The sequence below is a fragment of the Pseudovirgaria hyperparasitica genome (assembly GCF_010093815.1).
Source record: "Pseudovirgaria hyperparasitica strain CBS 121739 unplaced genomic scaffold EJ05scaffold_51, whole genome shotgun sequence".
NCBI lineage: Eukaryota > Fungi > Ascomycota > Dothideomycetes > Acrospermales > Acrospermaceae > Pseudovirgaria > Pseudovirgaria hyperparasitica.
Window position 1 is genome coordinate 1 of NW_022985599.1, and position 19,104 is coordinate 19,104.

At 50.2% G+C, this 19,104-nt stretch overlaps 8 protein-coding genes across 8 annotated transcripts; 3 read left to right on the forward strand and 5 right to left on the reverse strand.

Moving 5' to 3' along the window:
* The first annotated feature begins 34 nt into the window (after nt 1-34).
* Nucleotides 35-868, forward strand: EJ05DRAFT_481242 (uncharacterized protein). Its single transcript, XM_033745032.1, has 2 exons — nt 35-172; nt 226-868. The coding sequence occupies exon 2, from the start codon at nt 438-440 to the stop codon at nt 717-719; it is 282 nt and encodes a 93-aa protein (XP_033594942.1). The 5' UTR covers nt 35-172; nt 226-437; the 3' UTR covers nt 720-868.
* Nucleotides 869-1,560: 692 nt separating this feature from the next.
* On the reverse strand, nt 1,561-2,039 carry EJ05DRAFT_505992 (uncharacterized protein; the record flags this gene model as incomplete). The annotated part of the gene is made up of 2 exons (XM_033747767.1): nt 1,561-1,806; nt 1,848-2,039. The coding sequence occupies 2 exons, from the start codon at nt 2,037-2,039 to the stop codon at nt 1,561-1,563; spliced, it is 438 nt and encodes a 145-aa protein (XP_033594943.1).
* A 685-nt stretch (nt 2,040-2,724) lies between these two features.
* Nucleotides 2,725-3,390, forward strand: EJ05DRAFT_426235 (uncharacterized protein; the record flags this gene model as incomplete). Its single annotated transcript, XM_033741501.1, has 1 exon — nt 2,725-3,390. A coding segment is annotated over one exon (666 nt), but the record flags the coding sequence as incomplete, so codon positions are not given.
* A 6,199-nt stretch (nt 3,391-9,589) lies between these two features.
* On the reverse strand, nt 9,590-10,879 carry EJ05DRAFT_321124 (uncharacterized protein). The gene is made up of 3 exons (XM_033740763.1): nt 10,354-10,879; nt 9,843-10,305; nt 9,590-9,790 (listed from the first exon to the last, which is right to left on the reverse strand). Exons 1-2 carry the CDS (start codon nt 10,826-10,828, stop codon nt 10,049-10,051), a joined length of 732 nt encoding a protein of 243 aa, XP_033594945.1. The 5' UTR covers nt 10,829-10,879; the 3' UTR covers nt 9,590-9,790; nt 9,843-10,048.
* A 1,275-nt stretch (nt 10,880-12,154) lies between these two features.
* On the forward strand, nt 12,155-14,888 carry EJ05DRAFT_481247 (uncharacterized protein; the record flags this gene model as incomplete). The annotated part of the gene is made up of 2 exons (XM_033745033.1): nt 12,155-12,223; nt 12,564-14,888. A coding segment is annotated over one exon (2,325 nt), but the record flags the coding sequence as incomplete, so codon positions are not given.
* A 413-nt stretch (nt 14,889-15,301) lies between these two features.
* EJ05DRAFT_490861 (uncharacterized protein) lies at nt 15,302-15,940 on the reverse strand (the record flags this gene model as incomplete). Its single annotated transcript, XM_033745928.1, has 4 exons — nt 15,302-15,452; nt 15,524-15,689; nt 15,744-15,831; nt 15,884-15,940. 4 exons carry the CDS (start codon nt 15,938-15,940, stop codon nt 15,302-15,304), a joined length of 462 nt encoding a protein of 153 aa, XP_033594947.1.
* A 582-nt stretch (nt 15,941-16,522) lies between these two features.
* On the reverse strand, nt 16,523-17,035 carry EJ05DRAFT_416617 (ankyrin; the record flags this gene model as incomplete). Its single annotated transcript, XM_033741436.1, has 1 exon — nt 16,523-17,035. A coding segment is annotated over one exon (513 nt), but the record flags the coding sequence as incomplete, so codon positions are not given.
* Nucleotides 17,036-17,169: 134 nt separating this feature from the next.
* Nucleotides 17,170-18,772, reverse strand: EJ05DRAFT_321466 (uncharacterized protein). Its single transcript, XM_033740764.1, has 4 exons — nt 17,844-18,772; nt 17,410-17,786; nt 17,280-17,359; nt 17,170-17,213 (listed from the first exon to the last, which is right to left on the reverse strand). The coding sequence occupies exons 1-3, from the start codon at nt 18,638-18,640 to the stop codon at nt 17,286-17,288; spliced, it is 1,248 nt and encodes a 415-aa protein (XP_033594949.1). The 5' UTR covers nt 18,641-18,772; the 3' UTR covers nt 17,170-17,213; nt 17,280-17,285.
* Between the last annotated feature and the right edge of the window lie 332 nt (nt 18,773-19,104).

Consider the following 19,104-nt stretch of genomic DNA (forward strand, 5'->3'; position numbering starts at 1 on the left):
AGGTGGTATGCTTATTGGCAGCAGGCTAAGACGCAGAGTCTCGCGACTCGAGAAGGAGTGAGATATCCACGTTTGCAGAAAACGTGAGCTAGCGGAGTCTTCGCCAGCTCTAGCAAATATATGTCTCTAAAAGTCTCAGGCGCGGGTGAAAGGAGTCGCAGTGTAGCAGTGTTCAACAGCCAGTTCTCGACTATGCCGAACCCTTGCGCGCCCTCCTCTCCTACGTTCACCTTCTACCCACACCATACCAACGTGAGATACCTAGTCGACCAGCAAGTGTTCATGCGCTCAACCGAAAACATAAACAAGCCGCATATGCCGGCTACAGAGCGCCTAAGAATATAAGTCGTGGGAGCCATGCAACCATAAGGTTTACGCAAAAGAAAGCACGTCGACTTAGCTAGATGAAATGACAAATCTAGACACGCGAGAGCGCCATGTCGGTAGCCCCTGTATATTCATACATGTGCTGCTTCGGAGGTGCGGTTATGCTCCCTCCGACTATCAAAGCTATATACTGCTCTTGGCAACAAGGTGTTGCCAAGAGCGGCTACTTTCGCAAGGTCGCCTTACGGCGCTGCAGTACCGACTCGAATCACACCGAGAGTTTCAAAGTGTGGTCACGGTGGCGCTGTGGATATGCCGGTCACAGCGTAAGCCATGTAGCTCAATGCATGAGCCGCACGAGAAACGTCGATGCAAGTCTGTACGGAGACTAGGACCTGCTCCCTTAATGCCACTTGGGTCCCGTAACTATCAGGATGAAGCCAGAAAATGAGATGCAAGGCTGGAGTTCTGACTCTACCCACTCCCCCTACCTGTGGTCTTGCGTACTCGTCCCAATTCGAAGATGCTATCTCAAGATGTACACCCCGTGCCAACTCAACCCAAGCAATCATCCCTATCATGATCTGCCTGGGTAGGAGTGTAGGTGACCATGCTAGGAACTTGCAAGCCACCATCCTGATTGAGCTCTTCATTACTTCTCCCGTAAGCACGAAGGGGCCGTTTAGGAGCACATCAGACGCAGCAGGTAAGCCAGACATATCGCGTCAGCCTTTTCATTGGTCCACACGTACGCGATCTCTGCTACGGAGATTACTTGTCCCAATGTCCTTATAACTCAGTGTGTGTCCCAGTCCGACATGATACATGAGACTGACTTCTCCAAGCGTCATAAACAGGCGAGAAAAAGCCACAACGGCCTTACAAACCCCTCAACTTGGCGGAATGGTTTTCGGATGCTGACTTCGGCACATACAATCCGAATCCATGCAAGCTCAATCTGCTTAAATATTCTAATAGAAAGGAGTGTGGTCAATAAGACATCCATCCGAATGCCTCCCTGCTATGAAGCTAGCCTGTTGCTATCGATTCAAATCATCTAAGCTTCTTCCCTAGCAGTTGACGAAGTGCCCTTTTCCAATACCTCTCTTTATTTATGCAAAAGAATCTGTGATGTCGCGGATGTAGTTTGAGATGTAGTTGACGAAGAACCTGCAGCGCTGGACACCGTCGATGGTGATACCTCGTTAACGGGAAGACTTGAGCGCCCATGAGCTACGCTGCGTCTACCTCTTCAATCTTCAGGGGCACTTCAGTGAATTTGCGTCTTCTTTTGAGTCGCCGTCTTGAGTTCGCGAAGGGGCAGCATGGGTAGATTGTGGCCGAATCCGGCAATCGCGCTGGAACATGGACATGTTGCATGGCTTTTCGGTTTCGAGAGTTGGGCTCCCATTCTACCTCTCCGAAGAATGAAGACGAAGTGCCTCGAGCCTGCATTTCTAAACTCGTTTCCGATAACAGCTAGTCTGCCGTTGCGTCATCAGCGCTAGAAGAGCCCGTACGGCCATCGGTGGCATGCGGGCTGCAGAAGGGCCTGCAACTATTGGCCAGTAGGCGTTCCCTGTATAGCGGCGCGATGGCGGGTAGAAGTGGGCCTTTCCGAAAAGCGGAACCCCAAACTCGGGAAAGCGATAGACGGTAGGGCGCCGAGGATCAGCGAGCCCGCGCGGGCGATTAGGGAGAGCGGGCGCCATTGTTGCCAAGGCTGCTTCCGTCAAGGGCCCGTACGGGACTTTCGCGAGTGCGGGCGACAGGGCCGCAGTGTTGATTATCACTGTGGCTGAGACAGGGGCTAGCGATATGGATGTATATATATATAGCGTCCTCCCCCGATATTCTAGTAGTACAATTAATCTCAATCACTTGCTTCAACAGGTTATGAGCCCGGGTTTTGCACGCATCAAACATAAAGATACCATATCTACAAGCTAAGCTTCCGCAGCAAGTGATAACCTTATCAGAGATAAAACTGACATCGATAACATAGCAACCCAATGAAATCTCAAGATGAGGCGGAATATACTTGTTCCGCCCGAATCACATACGCCACAGATGTGATGGAATCAGATATCACAGTGACACGATAAGTTGCCGAAGTCACAGGACCATATGGCACAGTATTGCGATAAGACGCCGAGGTCATACGACCACTTATCACATTTGCACGATAAGATGCCGCAGCCAAGGGATCAGATACCATTATGGCTGCTCTTTGGGCAATGAAGCTATATGAGAACGATGTGCAATCAAGAATAAGGGGTCGAAAAGATGCCAACACCAGCTCCAAGACCCAAGATCGATCTCTCCGAGTTACTACCTCTTCCAACAAGAGAGCCCTTACATTTGCCTCCAAGGAGGTTACCTCGACGTATAATACGTCACTCCTGGACAGATGACGAACTCAATCTCATTTCATACCTGAGACTGTACCACAACTGGCCTTGGATTCGTATCCAGAAAACGTACCTCCCGTCTATGACGAAAAGCGCCATCAGTAACGCCTACACACGCACGTCCGATGAGGACCGGGTTTACCGTGCATCAATTGTCGCATCTCTGACCAAGAGCACGTCTACTACCTCTAGCACTCTGGACAACACATACCAACAATTTCTTACTCGTGCCTCTTTCTCGAGAAGACTACCAGGGCCTTCATCCCGCTCCACCCGCAACTTAGCTCCTCAACCTAGAAGACGCGCCGCCATCATTAGCTCGTCCTCATCGAGTTCGGCAGAAGAAACTCAGACAACGTCCCACAACGTTACGACTCGCTACAACCTCCGACCCAACAGATCACGGAGCTTTCAGAGGACTGGCGAACCTCTGGATCAGGTGGACCAGATACGTTTTCCCCATTGTGCCAGGACGTGCAGAAATCTTTCAAGATTGCACACGGTCCTAGACGAAGATTACGTACCTCCATCGCACTCGCCTACGCCAGACTTATCCGATCGTAGTCCTTCTAACCTCTCAAGTGCACCTGGTAGCATATCCAGCCTGGAACTTTTCGGTCTGGAAGTGCGTCCAGCCGACTCGCCAGAACGCCTTCTCTCTCCTGGATCTAGCTTCTCCAGCGACGGCGCCGAGTTCTTCAGCGCTGAAGAGAACTGAACAAGATCATGGATAACATTGCGAAGTTTGAACAATTTGGTCTCAATGCGTTCTACAATGCTATCCCAGTGTTGGACAACGCCAACGGTTGGTTCAAGTGGAGCCAGAAGGTCAACGAGTTCGTTCGAATATCTGCTGTTGCCGACGACGGAGCAGATCCGCCATTGGAAGAAGAGGACTTGCAGCAATGGCATCGCCGCCAAAAGTTCTACTCGGCGATGATCACGGCTAAGCTGAGCCATAACGCCGCGCAACGAATCAATGCCTCTGGCATTCGGCGAGTGGAAGCTCTCCTGAAAGCCGTCAAAGAGAACTTCAAGCCAGAAGGCTCTGGAACGTATGTCCACCTGCAGCGGCGATACATGTCCCTTACACGAGAGACCTGCGGGAGTGCCCAAGCACTCGGAGCTGAGATCAGACGGATCCACGCCGAGAAGCTTCTCCTCGATCCCAGCTGTGTCACCTCGGAGATTGAGCGCACATTCTTCTTCATGCACGCGCTGGGGCCAGATTATGAAAGCTTTCGCGATCACATCTTCAGACAGATGGATCTTGTCAACGACAGAGATGCCGACGGTCATGTCATCAAAGCAGCACCTACGTTCGATTACATCGAAAACAAGGCAATCGAAGAAGAGCACAGGAAGGGCCAGCTGGGGAAACCTCCCACGGAGGTGCAAGTACTTCCGGCCCTGGCCATGCTACGAGGGTCCGGCCACAAGAAGGTTATACCCTCGCCGAACGGAACCGCCTGTCGGATCGAGATTGACAATGTGCCCTACTGCTCATTCTGTCGCACTCCTTATCACGTGGAGATCAAGTGCTTCAAAAAGAACCCCAGCTTGAAGAGTCAGAGTCGAGAAAGCAGGAGGCACAAGGCACAAATGACTGACCCACATCACGGCGGGCGCAAATCGCTCAAGAGGCAGCACGCCTCCGATGATGAGGAGGACGATGTGAGCGGCCCGAAAGACCCCAAGAGGCCGACTTTCATGGCAACAACGACTCTGATAGACGACGTCAATGCGGCATTTGGAAAGGATGTTGAGTGTCATCTCGCGATGATGGCTGCGAAGACACTTCCCATCCGCGACGCCTGGATCGTCGATAGTGGCTGTGCTCAACACGTCTGCAACAACGCGTCGAGGTTCGTTCAGATAGACGAATATCACGGGCCCCCGCTCCGAAGCGTAGATGCTTCGACATGTCCTTCCGGCGTAGGGACGGTAAATGTACTGTGTAGCGCACGAGGCAGGAGGAAGTGGCTTGTCCTCGATCACGTTCTTTTCGTTCCGTCTGCACACGCGAATCTCATCTCCGTGCTCCAGCTCCTAAATCGTGGCGCAAAAGTCGAATTCTCCAGCCAGGGCGCTCTCATTCGGAACAAATCGAACGGGAGGAATCTGTATACGGCAAGTCAGTACCAAGGGGTATATGCGCTCGATCTGTGGACAAACCTCTGCTTCCCGGCCTACCATGCCAGCGCTCAGCTGCGACTCTGGCACAATCGACTGGCTCACTTGAGCGACGCAAATCTGCGACGGCTGAAAAAGCAAGCTCATGGTGTGCGAGACATGGAGCCAAGAGATCCATGCAACCCATGTCTCGTAGGAAGGATGATAGAGAAATCCCATCGCCATCCGGGTCGAAAAGGAGAATACCCAATGGAACTCCTCCACATGGACGCCGCAGGCCCGTTCGACGAGGGGCTCGATGGTAGCCGATACTGGCTTACCATCGTCGACGACTGCACTGGCTGGATCGAAGTCATCCCCATACCACGACGACAGGGATTCGTTATCGAATCGCTACGCTTCTTTCTCGATCATAACGAACGTCCAGAACGAAAGTGCCGGCGCATACGTCTGGATCGGATTCCCGAGCAAGTGGGAGAAGAAATGAAGTACGTCCTCTTCTCCCGGGGCATCCAGGCCGAGGTCACGGGAATCGACCAGCACCAGCAGAATGGTGTTGCCGAACGAGCCCACAGGACGATCTACGACCGAGTGGGGCCCACCCTGGCCCATGCACGCCTCCCGTGGACGTTTTGGCCAGAAATAGCTCGAACGGCAGCCTACCTTTCGAACCGCTCGCCCTCGTCTAGGCTTCAGATGACGCCTTATCAGGCCTGGTATGGAGACAAGCCTGACCTCTCGAGGCTAATAGTGGTCGGATCGAGGGGGGAGTACCTGGTGCCCCCGAAGCAGAGAAAGAAGCTCACGGACTCGAGAACGAGACCGTGTGTTTTGCTAGGCTATGAGGGCAATACCAACTACCGCATCCTACTTGCAGATGGAAGGATCGTTGGGTCCCCGAATGCCGAATTTCAAGAAGTCCTTAACGCCCCCTCCACACAAACGATACCAGATGTGGGAGCTGAACGATATAGCTTACCTGAGGCAACGGCTGCTGCCGCAGGGGGGAGCATGACGGTAGGGCTAGATAATGAACCGTCAACCTATTTGCGGCGACCATCCGTACCAGCATCTGGGCGCCACATATCCTTGGCGCCGACAGAGCAAGCGCTATCTCAGCTGAGTGACGATGACTCGCAAGCGCCATCCAAGACGAGTAACAATATCTCGCAAGAACCATCCAAGTCGAGTAACAATATCTCGCAAACAACCCGACCGTGTGACGATAACACGGAAGGGCGAGCGCTCTCCCGATCGAGTAACGATAACTCGCAGCCAATTGCTGAACAGGGAGCTATAACCCTGTCGTCTCCTAGTAGTGATGATACTTTTGGATCCTTTACCGATGGTCCGGAAGAAATCGATCCACTGTCGGACGGCGACCAGCAACGGGACGACGCTCCACATGATCGAGCAGCAGGAGCTTCAGTACAGAATTCAGAAGCCCAGCTTGATCGCGCTCAATATACAGCGCAACACGTACTTTCGCAACGCCATCCTGAACTGCGAGTTCGTTTCTCGCAGAGCACAGCCGACGTACTCAGCGGCGATGAACAAGAACTCGCGCTGATGAATGTTGCTGATGATAACGTAATCCCAGCTCTCCTAACAGTGGCCGCAGCAGAAACGGAACCCTTCGAACCCAAGACCCTTCGTCAAGCAAGAGATGACATACGCTGGCCTGAATGGGAGAGGGCCATGCTCGAAGAAGTCGACTCGCTTAAGCAGAACAAGACGTGGGAGCTTGTCGAACCGCCCAGAGATCGACGAGTGCTCAGCGGTAAATGGGTCTTCAAGCTCAAACGAGGACCCCACGGAGAAATCGTTCGCTACAAGAGCAGATGGGTGGTGAGAGGCTTCACGCAAGAGGAAGGCATCGACTACGACGAAACATTCGCCTCGGTGGTGAAGCCAATGAGCTACAAGGCACTGTTTTCAATCGGAGCTGCCTTGGACCTTGAAATCGAGCAGATGGACGTCAAGACTGCTTTTCTATACGGTGACATCGACCATGAGATCTATGTTGAGCAGCCCCATCACACGGCGGATGGAACACGGAGAGTCTGCAAGCTTCGAAAGGCACTCTACGGGCTCAAGCAGGCGCCCCGTATCTGGTTCCAGACGCTTACCAACTTCTTGCAGAAACTCGGCTTCGAACCCATCAACGCTGATCTTGGCATCTTCGTCCGGAGTAGCATGTACATTGCGGTGTACGTGGACGATCTCTTAATCGTGGGACCAAGCATCGCAGAGATCAAAAGCATCAAGCGCTCCCTGAGAAATCGGTTCCAGATGACAGATCTCGGGCCGTGTAGCTACTACCTGGGGATGTCCATCCAGCGAGATCGTCAGAACAGGATCCTTTACCTCAGTCAAGGCGTGTACATCGACAAGATCGTTCATCAGTTCGGACTCGACCACTGCAATCCAGTCAGCACGCCGATCGAGACTTCACTGCCGCATGATAACAGCCCAGACTACAGCTGTACTCCAAACCAAAGGGCCGAGTATCAGCGCGTTGTGGGATCCCTGATGTACATCATGCTCGGGACCAGGGGGGACATCGCGTATGCAGTCTCTATTGCAAGCCGATATTTGATAAACCCAGGACCTCAACACATGAAACTCGTTCGGCGGATCCTACGGTACCTGAAAGGTACTAAGAATCTCCGGCTGACCTACAAGGGTACTCTTCAAATGTTGAAAGGATATACGGATGCGGACTGGGCTGGCTGTCGCGATACTCGACGATCGACTGCCGGATACTTGTTTAATATCGGGAGTGGAGCAATCAGCTGGCAATCCAAGCGACAAAGCGTCGTTGCACTTTCCACCTGCGAAGCAGAGTTCTTGGGGCAGACCCAGGCAACCAAAGAAGCAGTCTGGCTGAGAAGACTTCTGGAGGAATTGAATCTGAGTCAAGGGAAAGTCGCAACGATCATATGTGGCGACAACCAAGGAGCTATCGCACTATCCTCGAACCCGCAGTACCACTCACGCACGAAGCATATGGATATTCAGCGCAAATGGCAAGGAGAGATCCGAGAGGCAGGAACTGTTGAACTGAAGTACGTTTCAACAGCAGAGCAGATAGCTGATGGCTTCACGAAGCCATTAGCGCGAGATAGGTTCGAATGGTTTCGAAACGGGCTAGGCATTGAGTAGTGTTTGGAGTTTACCAGCCCCCGCTGATACACACACGGGTTCCCTTTCCTTCTTTTCTCCCTCAAGTGGGTTTTGGAGGTTTTGATGGGGCCTGTGAGAAGCGTGATACAAGATCGTTGACACACCCTTCGGGTGTCCAACGAGTGGGAGTGTTGATTATCACTGTGGCTGAGACAGGGGCTAGCGATATGGATGTATATATATATAGCGTCCTCCCCCGATATTCTAGTAGTACAATTAATCTCAATCACTTGCTTCAACACGCAGGGTCAATTGTTTCGTGCGGGTCACATGGCCCTGCGGTCATATTGATTGTGCGGACAATTCGCCCCCAGGGACTCCAGGATCAGCGAATATCGTCACAGATGCAGTGTGTTTGGTGGAGAGCATGGCTGCATGGAGCGGCACGGCAGGTTCAAATGGTTACGCATTCAACATTGTCTTTCCATGCAATTATGGAATTGATTGCTTGTATCCAACCGTCGGAAGTAGTCATTGACAGAGAACACACCCGATACATCTACATTACTAATTTCTGTCTCAGCCGCTGTAATATTAGGCTGATATGGGTGGCTTGTCTCGTGAATAGGGTGGATGAATCAAGCTTAGTGTAAATCAATTTTCTGCCAATCCTTCTTCGACGATGGGGCAGCAGATAAGGGCAATGGGAAGGCAGGTTGGAGCAGATGGTAAGGGATGTACTGTTCGTTATACTTCTGAGTGGAGAAGTAGTCGTAGCACAGACGATCAAAATCCGAGCGGTATGTGTCCGTTCTCGTGTTGCTGCGAGATGCCCGCGGACACAGTGGGATATCCTAAGGTAGATTAGCGCCCTCTTGACCCCACAATCCAATCACAGAGCTTGACGTTGCTGGTCTTACAAAGGCCGGCACAGTCATTGGCTACCACCTAGCGCAGTATTAGATTTCCGACTTTCATACAAAAGGCAAAGCGCGATTAAAAATCAACTAATGAGTGCACGAAATTTGGAACGTGATGTATATATCTTGTGCCATGATATATTATACCCCTAAGTAGAGGGTTATCTTAGTTATGATGCTAGGCGTGCGATAAATAAAAAAAATTAGAGATTTTCCCAGACCCAATGATTACTGCATAAAGCGTAAAGGGAATAGAAACTTTACGCCTTAATTCTACGTAGTTTTTATAGTGATTTCTCTATATATGTGATGTATGTTCATTGCTGAAGTTTTCGCAAAGCTGATGGAGTGAGCTCCACTTTTCACGTGATTTGATTTCTCATTGCACCCACCTGCTTGTAGAATTCGAGTGGCGTCCTTTTCCCACGCTGCACGGCCATAGTGGGAATCGCAATTGGGACAGGAAAATATCGCGCCCTGTAAACAGTGGCCAACTATCAGATCGCTCCTGGCGAGATGGGAAAGCGTCTGTGGGCGGGATAGAAGCTGGGGCTTCCTTTAATCGAAGACAATGCCTACCCTGCTAGCCATTTCTCTGCCCCACCAAGATTCAGGTTGAGGCTATGTGTGCTGAGTATTATTAGCATATCATGTGATTAAATAATTATGTCATACAGACACGTCATCAAGTCTACACGTACCCCTCTTCACAACGAATGATTAGGCAGCAATGACTCCAGCACAATTTCTCATATGGAACAAACTACCGAACACCCACTTTGCACATTGTACCGGAACGTCGCGATGACTTCGCTGAGACCGGAAAGCTCTGGAGAAACGGCAGCGGACGGGATAATGAATCCTAATGATCCAGTTAAGCGTACAATTTAGGTCGCACGAGAAGCCGCTAATCGTTTCTTTACATTGAGCAGACTGTCTATGACGTTTGGAGGCAAGCCGATGGCATATTCAAGAAGGAGGAGGCTCATAAATGGATATCGTTTTTACCGAACAAAGAAGGAGGGGTTGGCTTTGTACGAGTCATCGGAGGCGATGAAGGTTACACGACGGACAAACCACAGAAGTTTTTCGTTCCTTCAGGACGAGACTGCGAGGTGCTTGGGTGTAAAATCATGTTCTCTCGAGCGGAAGCTCTTTGAATCCAAATTTATATATGGCATCCATGAGAGTCTTGCGGTCAACAAGGATGTTACAAGATCCATCTTCTAGAGAACTTGTAGGCACCATAACGGTCAAACTTCCTGTTTGAGCCAATCCATGACTCTTCTCTCCCTTCACGGCCTGACTTGAGAGTATGCCAGCTACGATGTATTCGAGGAAATGAGGGATCTTCTCAAAACTGATGTTGGTGTATGCAAATTTTATTTCTATCGCTGTCAAACTTTAAAAGCGAAACGCAAAAGCCGACCACTCACTTCTTGGTTCTTGATCTGCATCTGGAAACATTGACTTCATAAAGTCAAAGAACAACTTGTTGCTTGTAAAGCCTTGCTCGGCAGCTGTTGACTCCAGAAACCTCTTTGCAATCGAGTCCAGCTTGAGTCGAAATGTCTCGTAATGATCCAAACGGCTGAGGATTTGCATCACATGATCGAAGCTTTTTTGAGCACACTCAGTTGGTGTGACACAGATTAAGACCACAAACCCTAAGCTGGGACTCATGCTTTGAATTTCATTGTAAAGCTGGCGAGCCCGTTTCTTTCGCCACAGCGAAACACTTGATTTCGAGGTCACTTCACCCCAGGCCAGCTGAAGTCGCCCACTTCGAAGCAATATTTGGTCTTTGCGTGTTAGGCCACTGCTAGATATTTGCTTCGCCTTTTCTTCAAGACGTAATAATATGTCGGAGGTGCCATTCTCGTTTGGCAAAGGGATTCCTTGCGACATCATCTCGTTTCGATGGCGGAGGTGACGATGCGAAATGGTGTAGAGTGAAATGAATGAAGTGAAATGAAAATTAGTCAGTTGGTGGGCAGCATGCTTTTTAGCTTGAAACGCTAATCCCAAAGGACTGCGCCATTTATTCCACTCGTTTCACTTCACTCGTTTCACTTCACTCGTTTCACTTCACTCATTTCGCTTCACTCCGTGCATTCTACTCCAAGCGCCCCTCCTGAATCCGCCATCACCGTGCTTTTATAGGAGACAGTGCTACTAGGTGAAATCCTAGTCCTAGCATTCGAGAGCCGTTGGGAAATGATTGTCAGTCCCCTTCATAAGCGCTTCAGTCCTAGAGCAGCACACGCTTCTGTTTTAACATGTATAAGAATGCGTGAAATGCGTGAAATGCGTGAAATGCGTGAGTGAAATGAATGAAATGCGTGAAATGCGTGAAATGCGTGAAATGCGTGAGTGAAATGAATGAAATGCGTGAAATGCGTGAAATGCGTGAGTGAAATGAATGAAATGAATGAAATGATCAATGCACGCCTAACTGTTAAGCCCTAGTGGGAAATATTGCACTCACTATAATTACCGAAGCTCTGGCACGGTTGATGTCCAATAAGGTGACAAAAAGCAACGATCGCGTGCATTAGTCTTTCGTCTAACTTTCAGTGAGGGCGAAGGATTCAAACGTCTTTCCAAGCCATAGTGGGAGATGTTCTCGTTAGCCACGAAGTACAATGCAAAGTTCGGTACTATTCACAGGCGCTGATCGACGCTGATCGCTCATGTCCGGGCTTGTTCACATCTACCGCAAGCAGATGATATGCCGCAGTAGTTCGAGCCATTCATCTTGCCAATGTATTGATACACAAATCACAGGATCAATTGAGACAAAGTACGCCATGTTGATGCATCCAGTCACCCACTCCCGTCCTCCCCTTAGATGTGATGGAGTTAAGTGGGTTCTTTTACCAAGTCATTGTATAAGAGAGAGTACGACAACTCTCTGTAGTCAGTTCGTTAATATGTGCCTGCATTCGTTTCTCTATACGTTCGACATGGGCTTATTCTTCCACAATTTGACTTGGAACAATTCTCCTGTCATTTTGGTCCGCTGAGTAGACTTTCATCAGCCTTTATCGAGATGGGGAAGCAAAAGTCACACCACGTACGACCGCTCGCATCTTACGCAATTATGAGAGCTAATGAACGAAGTACTTCAATCGATTCATACGCGAAATCGACCTTCCAAGCGGTATATCCAAAAACTTCAAGGAACTGTGCAAGGTTGAATTCAAAAATTCACCGCGCAGTCGACGCGACATCCTTAAGAGTTTCTTTCGAGAAGCGATAATGCCTGATCACCTCTCGCACCCCTCGGGTAAGATTGCATATCTAGTGAGCATGCTGAGATCTCTGTAAAGGCAATGAATTAATTATGTAGTAGTTCTATAAATCACTTGACGCCATGGGAGAACCCTCAGAATTTACAACGACTGGTGAAGAATATCGCATAGCATTCATGAAACAGACGGAAAGAAGGCAAAATGTCATCGAGCTTTTTTTGAAAGCGGTTCTCGAGAATCTCTCGTCGACTTTTGATGGTGTAGAAAGGTCTCCAATGGCCAAATCTACGAGAGCACCTAGATCACCGAGCATACTGGATCAAGGTATAAAAGACGGAAATATATCACGCCGAGCTGCCGTAGACTCCATCTCAGCAGGCGAACCTCGTACTAGATTGGACACACCTGCTTCATCTTTCGCAATGCCACCCATGATCGAGTCTGCTGCCTCTCTCCTGACAAATCAGGCACAGCAAACTGAAATGAACCCGTCGTTCGATGAACCGCAAGAGCCCCCTGAAGCTACCTCGGATTCATTGGATAATGTGGTCGAGGAGAACGGTACCAGCGCAATCCTGAAAGGGCCGCCAACGCAGCTCCCTCAATCAGGCACCGGAGACGAGTGTCTCGTGAGCTTATCGAGGATCGACAGCGGCAAAGTAACCCAGTCTCTTCGGCCAGCAGCATCCTCAAACTCACTCTCCCTAGAGAACAATGGTGTCATTCTCCAAGCAGAACAGGCTGCAATTCCGGCAGACATGCCGCCAACAACTACTGTGAGTCAATCTAAGCGCAAAATTATACCCTCACCCACACCTGGCTCAACAGGAGAATCCGACACAGTTGCTGCGGCAGGACCGGCTCCACTCCGTTCAACGCCTGTGTCGAGATCAGGGACCACTGTTCCATCTCCCACAACGCCACTCTCAGTCTCCCTTTCGCGAAGTCAGGTACGGCAAAGCGAACGGGATCAGCTGCTCGATAAATGTTCCGAGCGCTCTGGAAGCAGTTCGGACCCATTGCACAATGATAGCAGGGATGTCGCAAGCATTATAGGCCTGGAGAGACGGGCAACGGGACGCTCCGAATCAGGCATAAAGAACGAGCGTCTCGTGAGAAGGGACAGCGCCAAAGTAGCCCCGGCTCGTCCAATGGCATCCTTTCCAGAAGCGCCCCCTTCAGAGTATAGCGGCCTCGTCTCTCATTGGGAACAGCCGACAAGTCCGCTAGACACGTCGCCAACAACTGCAGTGAGCAAACGACGCAAGCAGGAGCACATATCTTCATCCACGCCCGATCTCTCTTGTAAGAGGCTTAAGACATCGGGTGAAGTATATCACGCTAAGAAACATGACGAAGGAGAACAGGAGGGGAACGAAGACGAGGTGGAGGAAGAGGAGTCCCGTGGAATCGGTTGGTCACGCACAGCCGCAGTCGTACTGCGATGGCCTGGCAGCGACGGAGAGGGGAGAGTGGAGCAACGTGAGGAAATCGATTCGTCAAGCACAACCCAGACCAATGGCCCGCTGGTGACGCTCGCAGGGCCATTACCAGAATCGGCGAGACGTCTCGACAACCCACCCACAGCAGCCCCTTCACATCTTGCGGATTCACATCTTGCAAATTCAGACTGGTCATCATCGTCTCCAGAATCCCCGGACTTTGTAAGCAGCTCCGCGGCAGCTCCTGACTCGCCATTGTTCCGTCGGCCAGGCACGGCCGAAGTGGATGCGCAACCAGAGCCCGTACGCGCTAGTCTTCCACCGGATGTCTCGACGACTATACTTGATCCTGCGATCACGGCGCCATCTCGAAAGAGCGATGCAGGAATACTGCTGTATGTGACAGTTGGCACGGTATGCCAGAAAATCATAGATACTAGTGAAGGAATCGCAGAGTCTCAGGAAGCGCTCACGCAACTACACCAAGGATTTCAAGATGCGATAGCCAACATGGAAGATGCAGGAACACAGCCCTATGAGAGAGTTGGAACAGCGTGCCAAAAAATCATAGATACCACCAAAAGAATCGCAGAGTCCAAGGAAACGCTCGCACAACTACATCAAGATTTCCAACACGCGGTAGCCAACACGACCGAATATCGCAAATCCAGAACTAAACAAGGAGAGCAACCAGCCAAAGGATGCGTGGACAGCCTAGAGCTCACCACAAGTCCGAAACCCAATGAGAATGGCTCCATGATAGAGAAAGAGAACTTCGCTGGCGATCGGCAGAACGTTCGCCCTGATGACGAGGGAAACGACGCGTTGCACAACCGGGCGGAGTCCAGAAATCAGGCCTCGGTGGACGTTCACCAGCTGACCCACCAGGAAAATCCTGTCAACATGGTCTGCGAAGCCAACTCGTGCTCGTTGGACATGTCCGGAATTGATGCGGCTGCTGCTTCCGTCTTCAACGATGGTAGCTGGATATCTCAACACAGACAAAATCTTTCGTCCCAGCAATCATTTCCTAAAAATGTGCCAGAGTATAATTTTCTGACGGCACAAGACGACTATTATTCCATGGACCTGCCACAAGTGGATCCTAACTTGAGATCAAGCACAACTTACCCCTATCATGCATTAAGAGTGCCGCATGGCGCATATCCAAACATGTCGTTGTCATGGTCCAGCTCAGATAATACAATGGTATGGATGGATAATAGTAGTAGAGATGACGGAGGGTTGGCTGTGTCGAGTAATCTTCTTTCCTAGTCTCTCGGTAAACTCAGCCGCCGCATATGTATGTTACGGGTCAAGGATGAGGGCATTTTCGTAAGGGCACCATAGCACGACGTTCAGCCCTAATATCTGCTGCACAGAGTGTGCTATCGGTTTATTTTTAATCATGCGGATGCCTCACGTTCTTGAGAATAAAAACAATTGGACCACAAGCCCATGTCAAAGAAGAAATTGACCGGTAATGACTAGGCCCTAGGTCGTCTCCGCGTGTATTTCCAGCAGAAATGTTAGCATGCTGGTTCATAAGAGTGGGTCTAGCACCGCTGAGGCTTCGCAACAAATGTGTCCTCTTTAGCTGTCAGATGTGATGATAAACAATGATGTTATGTCCTCTTTCAGAACCATCTCCTAAAGATGCACGCTGCGGATGTGTGCGCCTGAGCTTGTTATCCGAGACGCCGGAATGTGATGAACTCATCCACAGCGCCTTGGCGTTTCAGCTGTGTAGAACCCACTGTGATGAATACGCGCCCTGTCTCCACACCTTTCTGACTGGCCCCATGGAGCAACAGAGGATCTAAGTGAGGACCGTAAGTTCTGTGGGACAGTAGCAGTTCCCTTACAGATAACGACTGTCGCGACGGTTGCGGATGTCTCGGTTCGCTGACAGTTGCCTCCTAGCTAGGAAACCAGCGTGATAGTTGTGCTCATTGAGGGAGCTCATACTAGGTTGGCCCAGTTCTATACGATGACGTGTGACCAAGTTGAAGTTCACAATTGTATCACAGTGCTCATTGCACCACGGCAGGAACACGAGTAGTGTTACTGGAACATCTGTAATAGGATATCAACTAGTAGCTTCCGGCTCCTGGATTTAAGAACACTAACTAACAACCCTGCCAAGATGCTCGTAGTCGCTGCTCTTTGGGGAGAAGTTGTGGACACCGCTGACGAATGAATTCTTCAAGTCGCTAAGCTATGAAGATCTTAGCAACATTATCCTCAGAGAGTAGGGCAGTCCCGGTGACCTCAATCGTCACTATAGCTGGAGCAGCCGAATATAAGCTATAAGCCTCCGGGCTCATAACTTGTGAAAAAGGACAGGTATATATATTCCTAGAGTGGAATATATACCTAAATAGAGTTATATAATAGGATCTAGACGTAATGGACTATTATATAATAAATGGATCGGCGGAGTATAGCTTAAAGTTAATAAGAATATAGTATAATTCTTAAAGTAAAGACTAGATAGAGAACTAAATACATAGAGAGACCGTTCCTTGTATATTCCTCCTTATACATTCTAGATCCTTCTCTCTATTAATAATAGGAATCTTCTAGACCTCTAGACGTACGTATACGTTCTACAGCTCTAATATAACATGATAGATTTTTCAAGCAGGTGAAATTATGTTTGACTCCGCGCAAAGCAGCTACTTCCGCCACGGGCCCATGTCAGTCAAAAATTCATTAAAGGCGATACCCAATCCTTCACTATAGTCCTTTCGTGACCGAAGAGTTTCATAGCAGGTAGTGAATTCGCATCCACTTAGTAGAGTCTGCTTTAGGGCCGACGCTGTGAGAATCGACATCGTCTGCGCGTCCGCGGACTCTGCTATAATGGGCAGCAGCTGGAGCCCACTGAGATGACTAACGTGGTACCAGTCGATCAAGAGCTTGAGCACAGCATGGCTGTTGTAGATTATCGCCGTCGTAAGCGCTGAATGACCATTCTTGGATATGTAGCCTAGGTCAGCGCCGTGGGTGAGCAGAATATTTGCACATTCGACGTTTTGCGCTTTAATAGCTGCCTGTAGTGCCGTCCATCCCTCCGGATTGGTCGCACCGATCTCAGCACCAAATTCGATAAGCAATTTGATCATTTCCAGCTTGCCACCTGTGCTAGCCGCAATAAGGGGGCTGCTGCGGAACAGGCCCTCGGGCAATACTGGGTTTGGATCTGCCCCGGCTTCGAGGATGATGCGAAGTCCCTCGTTGTTAGAGCTGTCGACTGCATTCAGAAGAATGGAGCGGCCGCTGGTATCCATGGCGTCTACTTGGGAGCCGCGTTCTATCAGGAGCTTCATGTCAGTCAACTGGGCCCGGGCCGAGGCCCAGGCAAGCGCGGTGCGACCTTTGGCATCCGTGGCAAATACGGAGCTCGGATTTTCGTCAAGCTCAGTCTTCAGCAGCTTAGATGATCGGCCAAGGACAATTTCATGGACTGGAAAAAAGTTCTGCTCCTCTCTCCAATCTCTATGAACGGTCGGGTTAGCCATAATGCATTCTAGCCCTTTAAGCTCCGTTATGTCGTAACTATTGCGATATGCATATTCCCATGCATGGTCAAAGGACCTAGAATGGGCGGTCAGTAGCTTTCTCTATACAGCTGATGCTACTTGATTCCATATTCCGACTCACCAATCATCAACAGGCGCATTGCACTCCATGACTAGAAACTGAACAGTACGATAGTTCCACCTTCCGGCGTAGAGCGCCCACTATTAAACATTGTTAGCTATTTACCAGTGTACGGAAAGTTAAGTAGTACATACTCCTAACAAAGAAAGCTCTCGAGAACTGCTCACTTCTACTGGAGACGCCAGCCCTTCGCCAAATAAACGCTTCAGAGCGCTGGTATCTCCCTTCATAGCAAACAAAATTGACTCCGCTGTGTCCGGAACTTTCCTCTGAATGGAAAGCTGGAGCTGGTATGTTAGATCATAGATCGGAAGAAGCTGGGTCGGGAGAATATATGTATTCGTAAAGCTCTCTTTTGATACTGAGCACGTTCCGTTTGCATTCGTTCGAAGTCGCTTCAAACCGCTATGGATACTGCCTGGCATTGGATGATTAAAATTATGCACACTATGGTAATGAGGCTCGAGCGGATTGAGCCTTTTCAATCGGGATTGTCTCTGGGGAGCTCTAGATATAATGTCTGCTCGGTTCGAAGTTGACTGATCAGGCGATACGAGTGCTGACCTTGTATTAGAAGAACAATACGCGTGTTCAGGGAACAAGGAAGTACTTCCATCGACGTCCGTGTCGCCGTTAACTTGCGAGTGATCGTTGTTTCCGCTGCCCGACCTCTCAAGGGAAGCAGACTCAGGGTCATCGGTGGTGCCAGGCAGGTTCACCGCGTCTTCTGCCGGATTGAGTGCGATAGTTTCGAAACTGCTGACGCTGTGAAATCCGTCAACAGCCGTATCGTCCCGCCAGACCGTGTCGCCTCGAAGACCTTGAGGCAGTGCGCAGGATGACACAGCTGCAGAGATATCGGGTTGTAAGATCTCTTCTACGTCAGGTGCAGTCAATGGCTCAGTAGATGGACTGGCACGGCTTGAGTTCGCGGAACTGCTCACAGTGCCAGGTGAGGTTGTGAGGTTAAGATCAAAACTGTCTCCGGTAGCTTCTAGGCGCCGAGAACTGTTTGGCTCTCGTACGCGAGTGAGAGAGTGGTTCGGCATCGAATTCAAACTCTCTTGACTGGCTGTGTCGATGCCCCAGAAAGCAGAGGTAAGCGGCCCGAGAGAATCCTTGGTCTCTGGGAGGTCGAGCTTGGCTAGCTCCTTTTCAACAACGGAGCGCATGAATTTGAAAGCTTCGTCAGTCATGCGCTCCCAAGGCCATGGGCTTCTCATTTTACAACTGATGTACACTGTGCCTGCGACGCCAAGTTCCTTGAATCTAAGACCGCACCTCCGCGTTAAAGTCTCTTTGTTCAAGGCTTTTTCTTCGTGTATAGTCCTTGCCTTGGGTCTGACGCGCTTCGACCTCATAGACTTTCTAGTAGAACCTGCGGTGTTTTGGGCGGTAGATTCAGTATCAGTCGCAAAGATAAGTATCGTAACCGCCTCGCGTGCGCCTATATCCCGAACGTTCTGGGTCAGCCGCTTCAGAATCTCCGTTCGACGCACATCATCGGCTTCCGGCCTCCCACTGTTAACTTGGTCATTTTTCCAGAAGGTCCTCGGATCTTTTTGTATCTTGAGGAGAACATTCCGAACATGAGCTTTGTCCTCTGGAGAAGTAGGAAAAGCTTCTTTAGCAACCCTAACACAGTGAGAAGAGAATTTGCTGTATGAGGCTTGTGCTGGTGTTGATGATGCTGGTGCTGCTGGTGCTGGTGCTGGTGCTGGTGTTGATGATGCTGGTGCTGGTGCTGGTGCTGGTGCTGGTGCTGGTGCTGGTGCTGGTGCTGGTGCTGGTGCTGGTGCTGGTGCTGGTGCTGGTGCTGGTGCTG

Excerpts from the sequence above, each read along its gene's own strand:
- EJ05DRAFT_481242 (XM_033745032.1), top strand. The coding sequence starts at position 438 with ATGTCGGTAGCCCCTGTATATTCATACATGTGCTGCTTCGGAGGTGCG.
- EJ05DRAFT_321124 (XM_033740763.1), bottom strand. The coding sequence starts at position 10,828 with ATGATGTCGCAAGGAATCCCTTTGCCAAACGAGAATGGCACCTCCGAC. Across the intron at positions 10,306-10,353 it reads TGCAGATCAAGAACCAAGAA|AAATAAAATTTGCATACACC; the intron begins GTGAGTGGTCGG and ends TGACAGCGATAG.
- EJ05DRAFT_321466 (XM_033740764.1), bottom strand. The coding sequence starts at position 18,640 with ATGAGGTCGAAGCGCGTCAGACCCAAGGCAAGGACTATACACGAAGAA. Across the intron at positions 17,787-17,843 it reads TATTGTTCTTCTAATACAAG|AGCTCCCCAGAGACAATCCC; the intron begins GTCAGCACTCGT and ends CATTATATCTAG. Across the intron at positions 17,360-17,409 it reads GCTTTCTTTGTTAGGAGTAT|TGGGCGCTCTACGCCGGAAG; the intron begins GTACTACTTAAC and ends AATGTTTAATAG.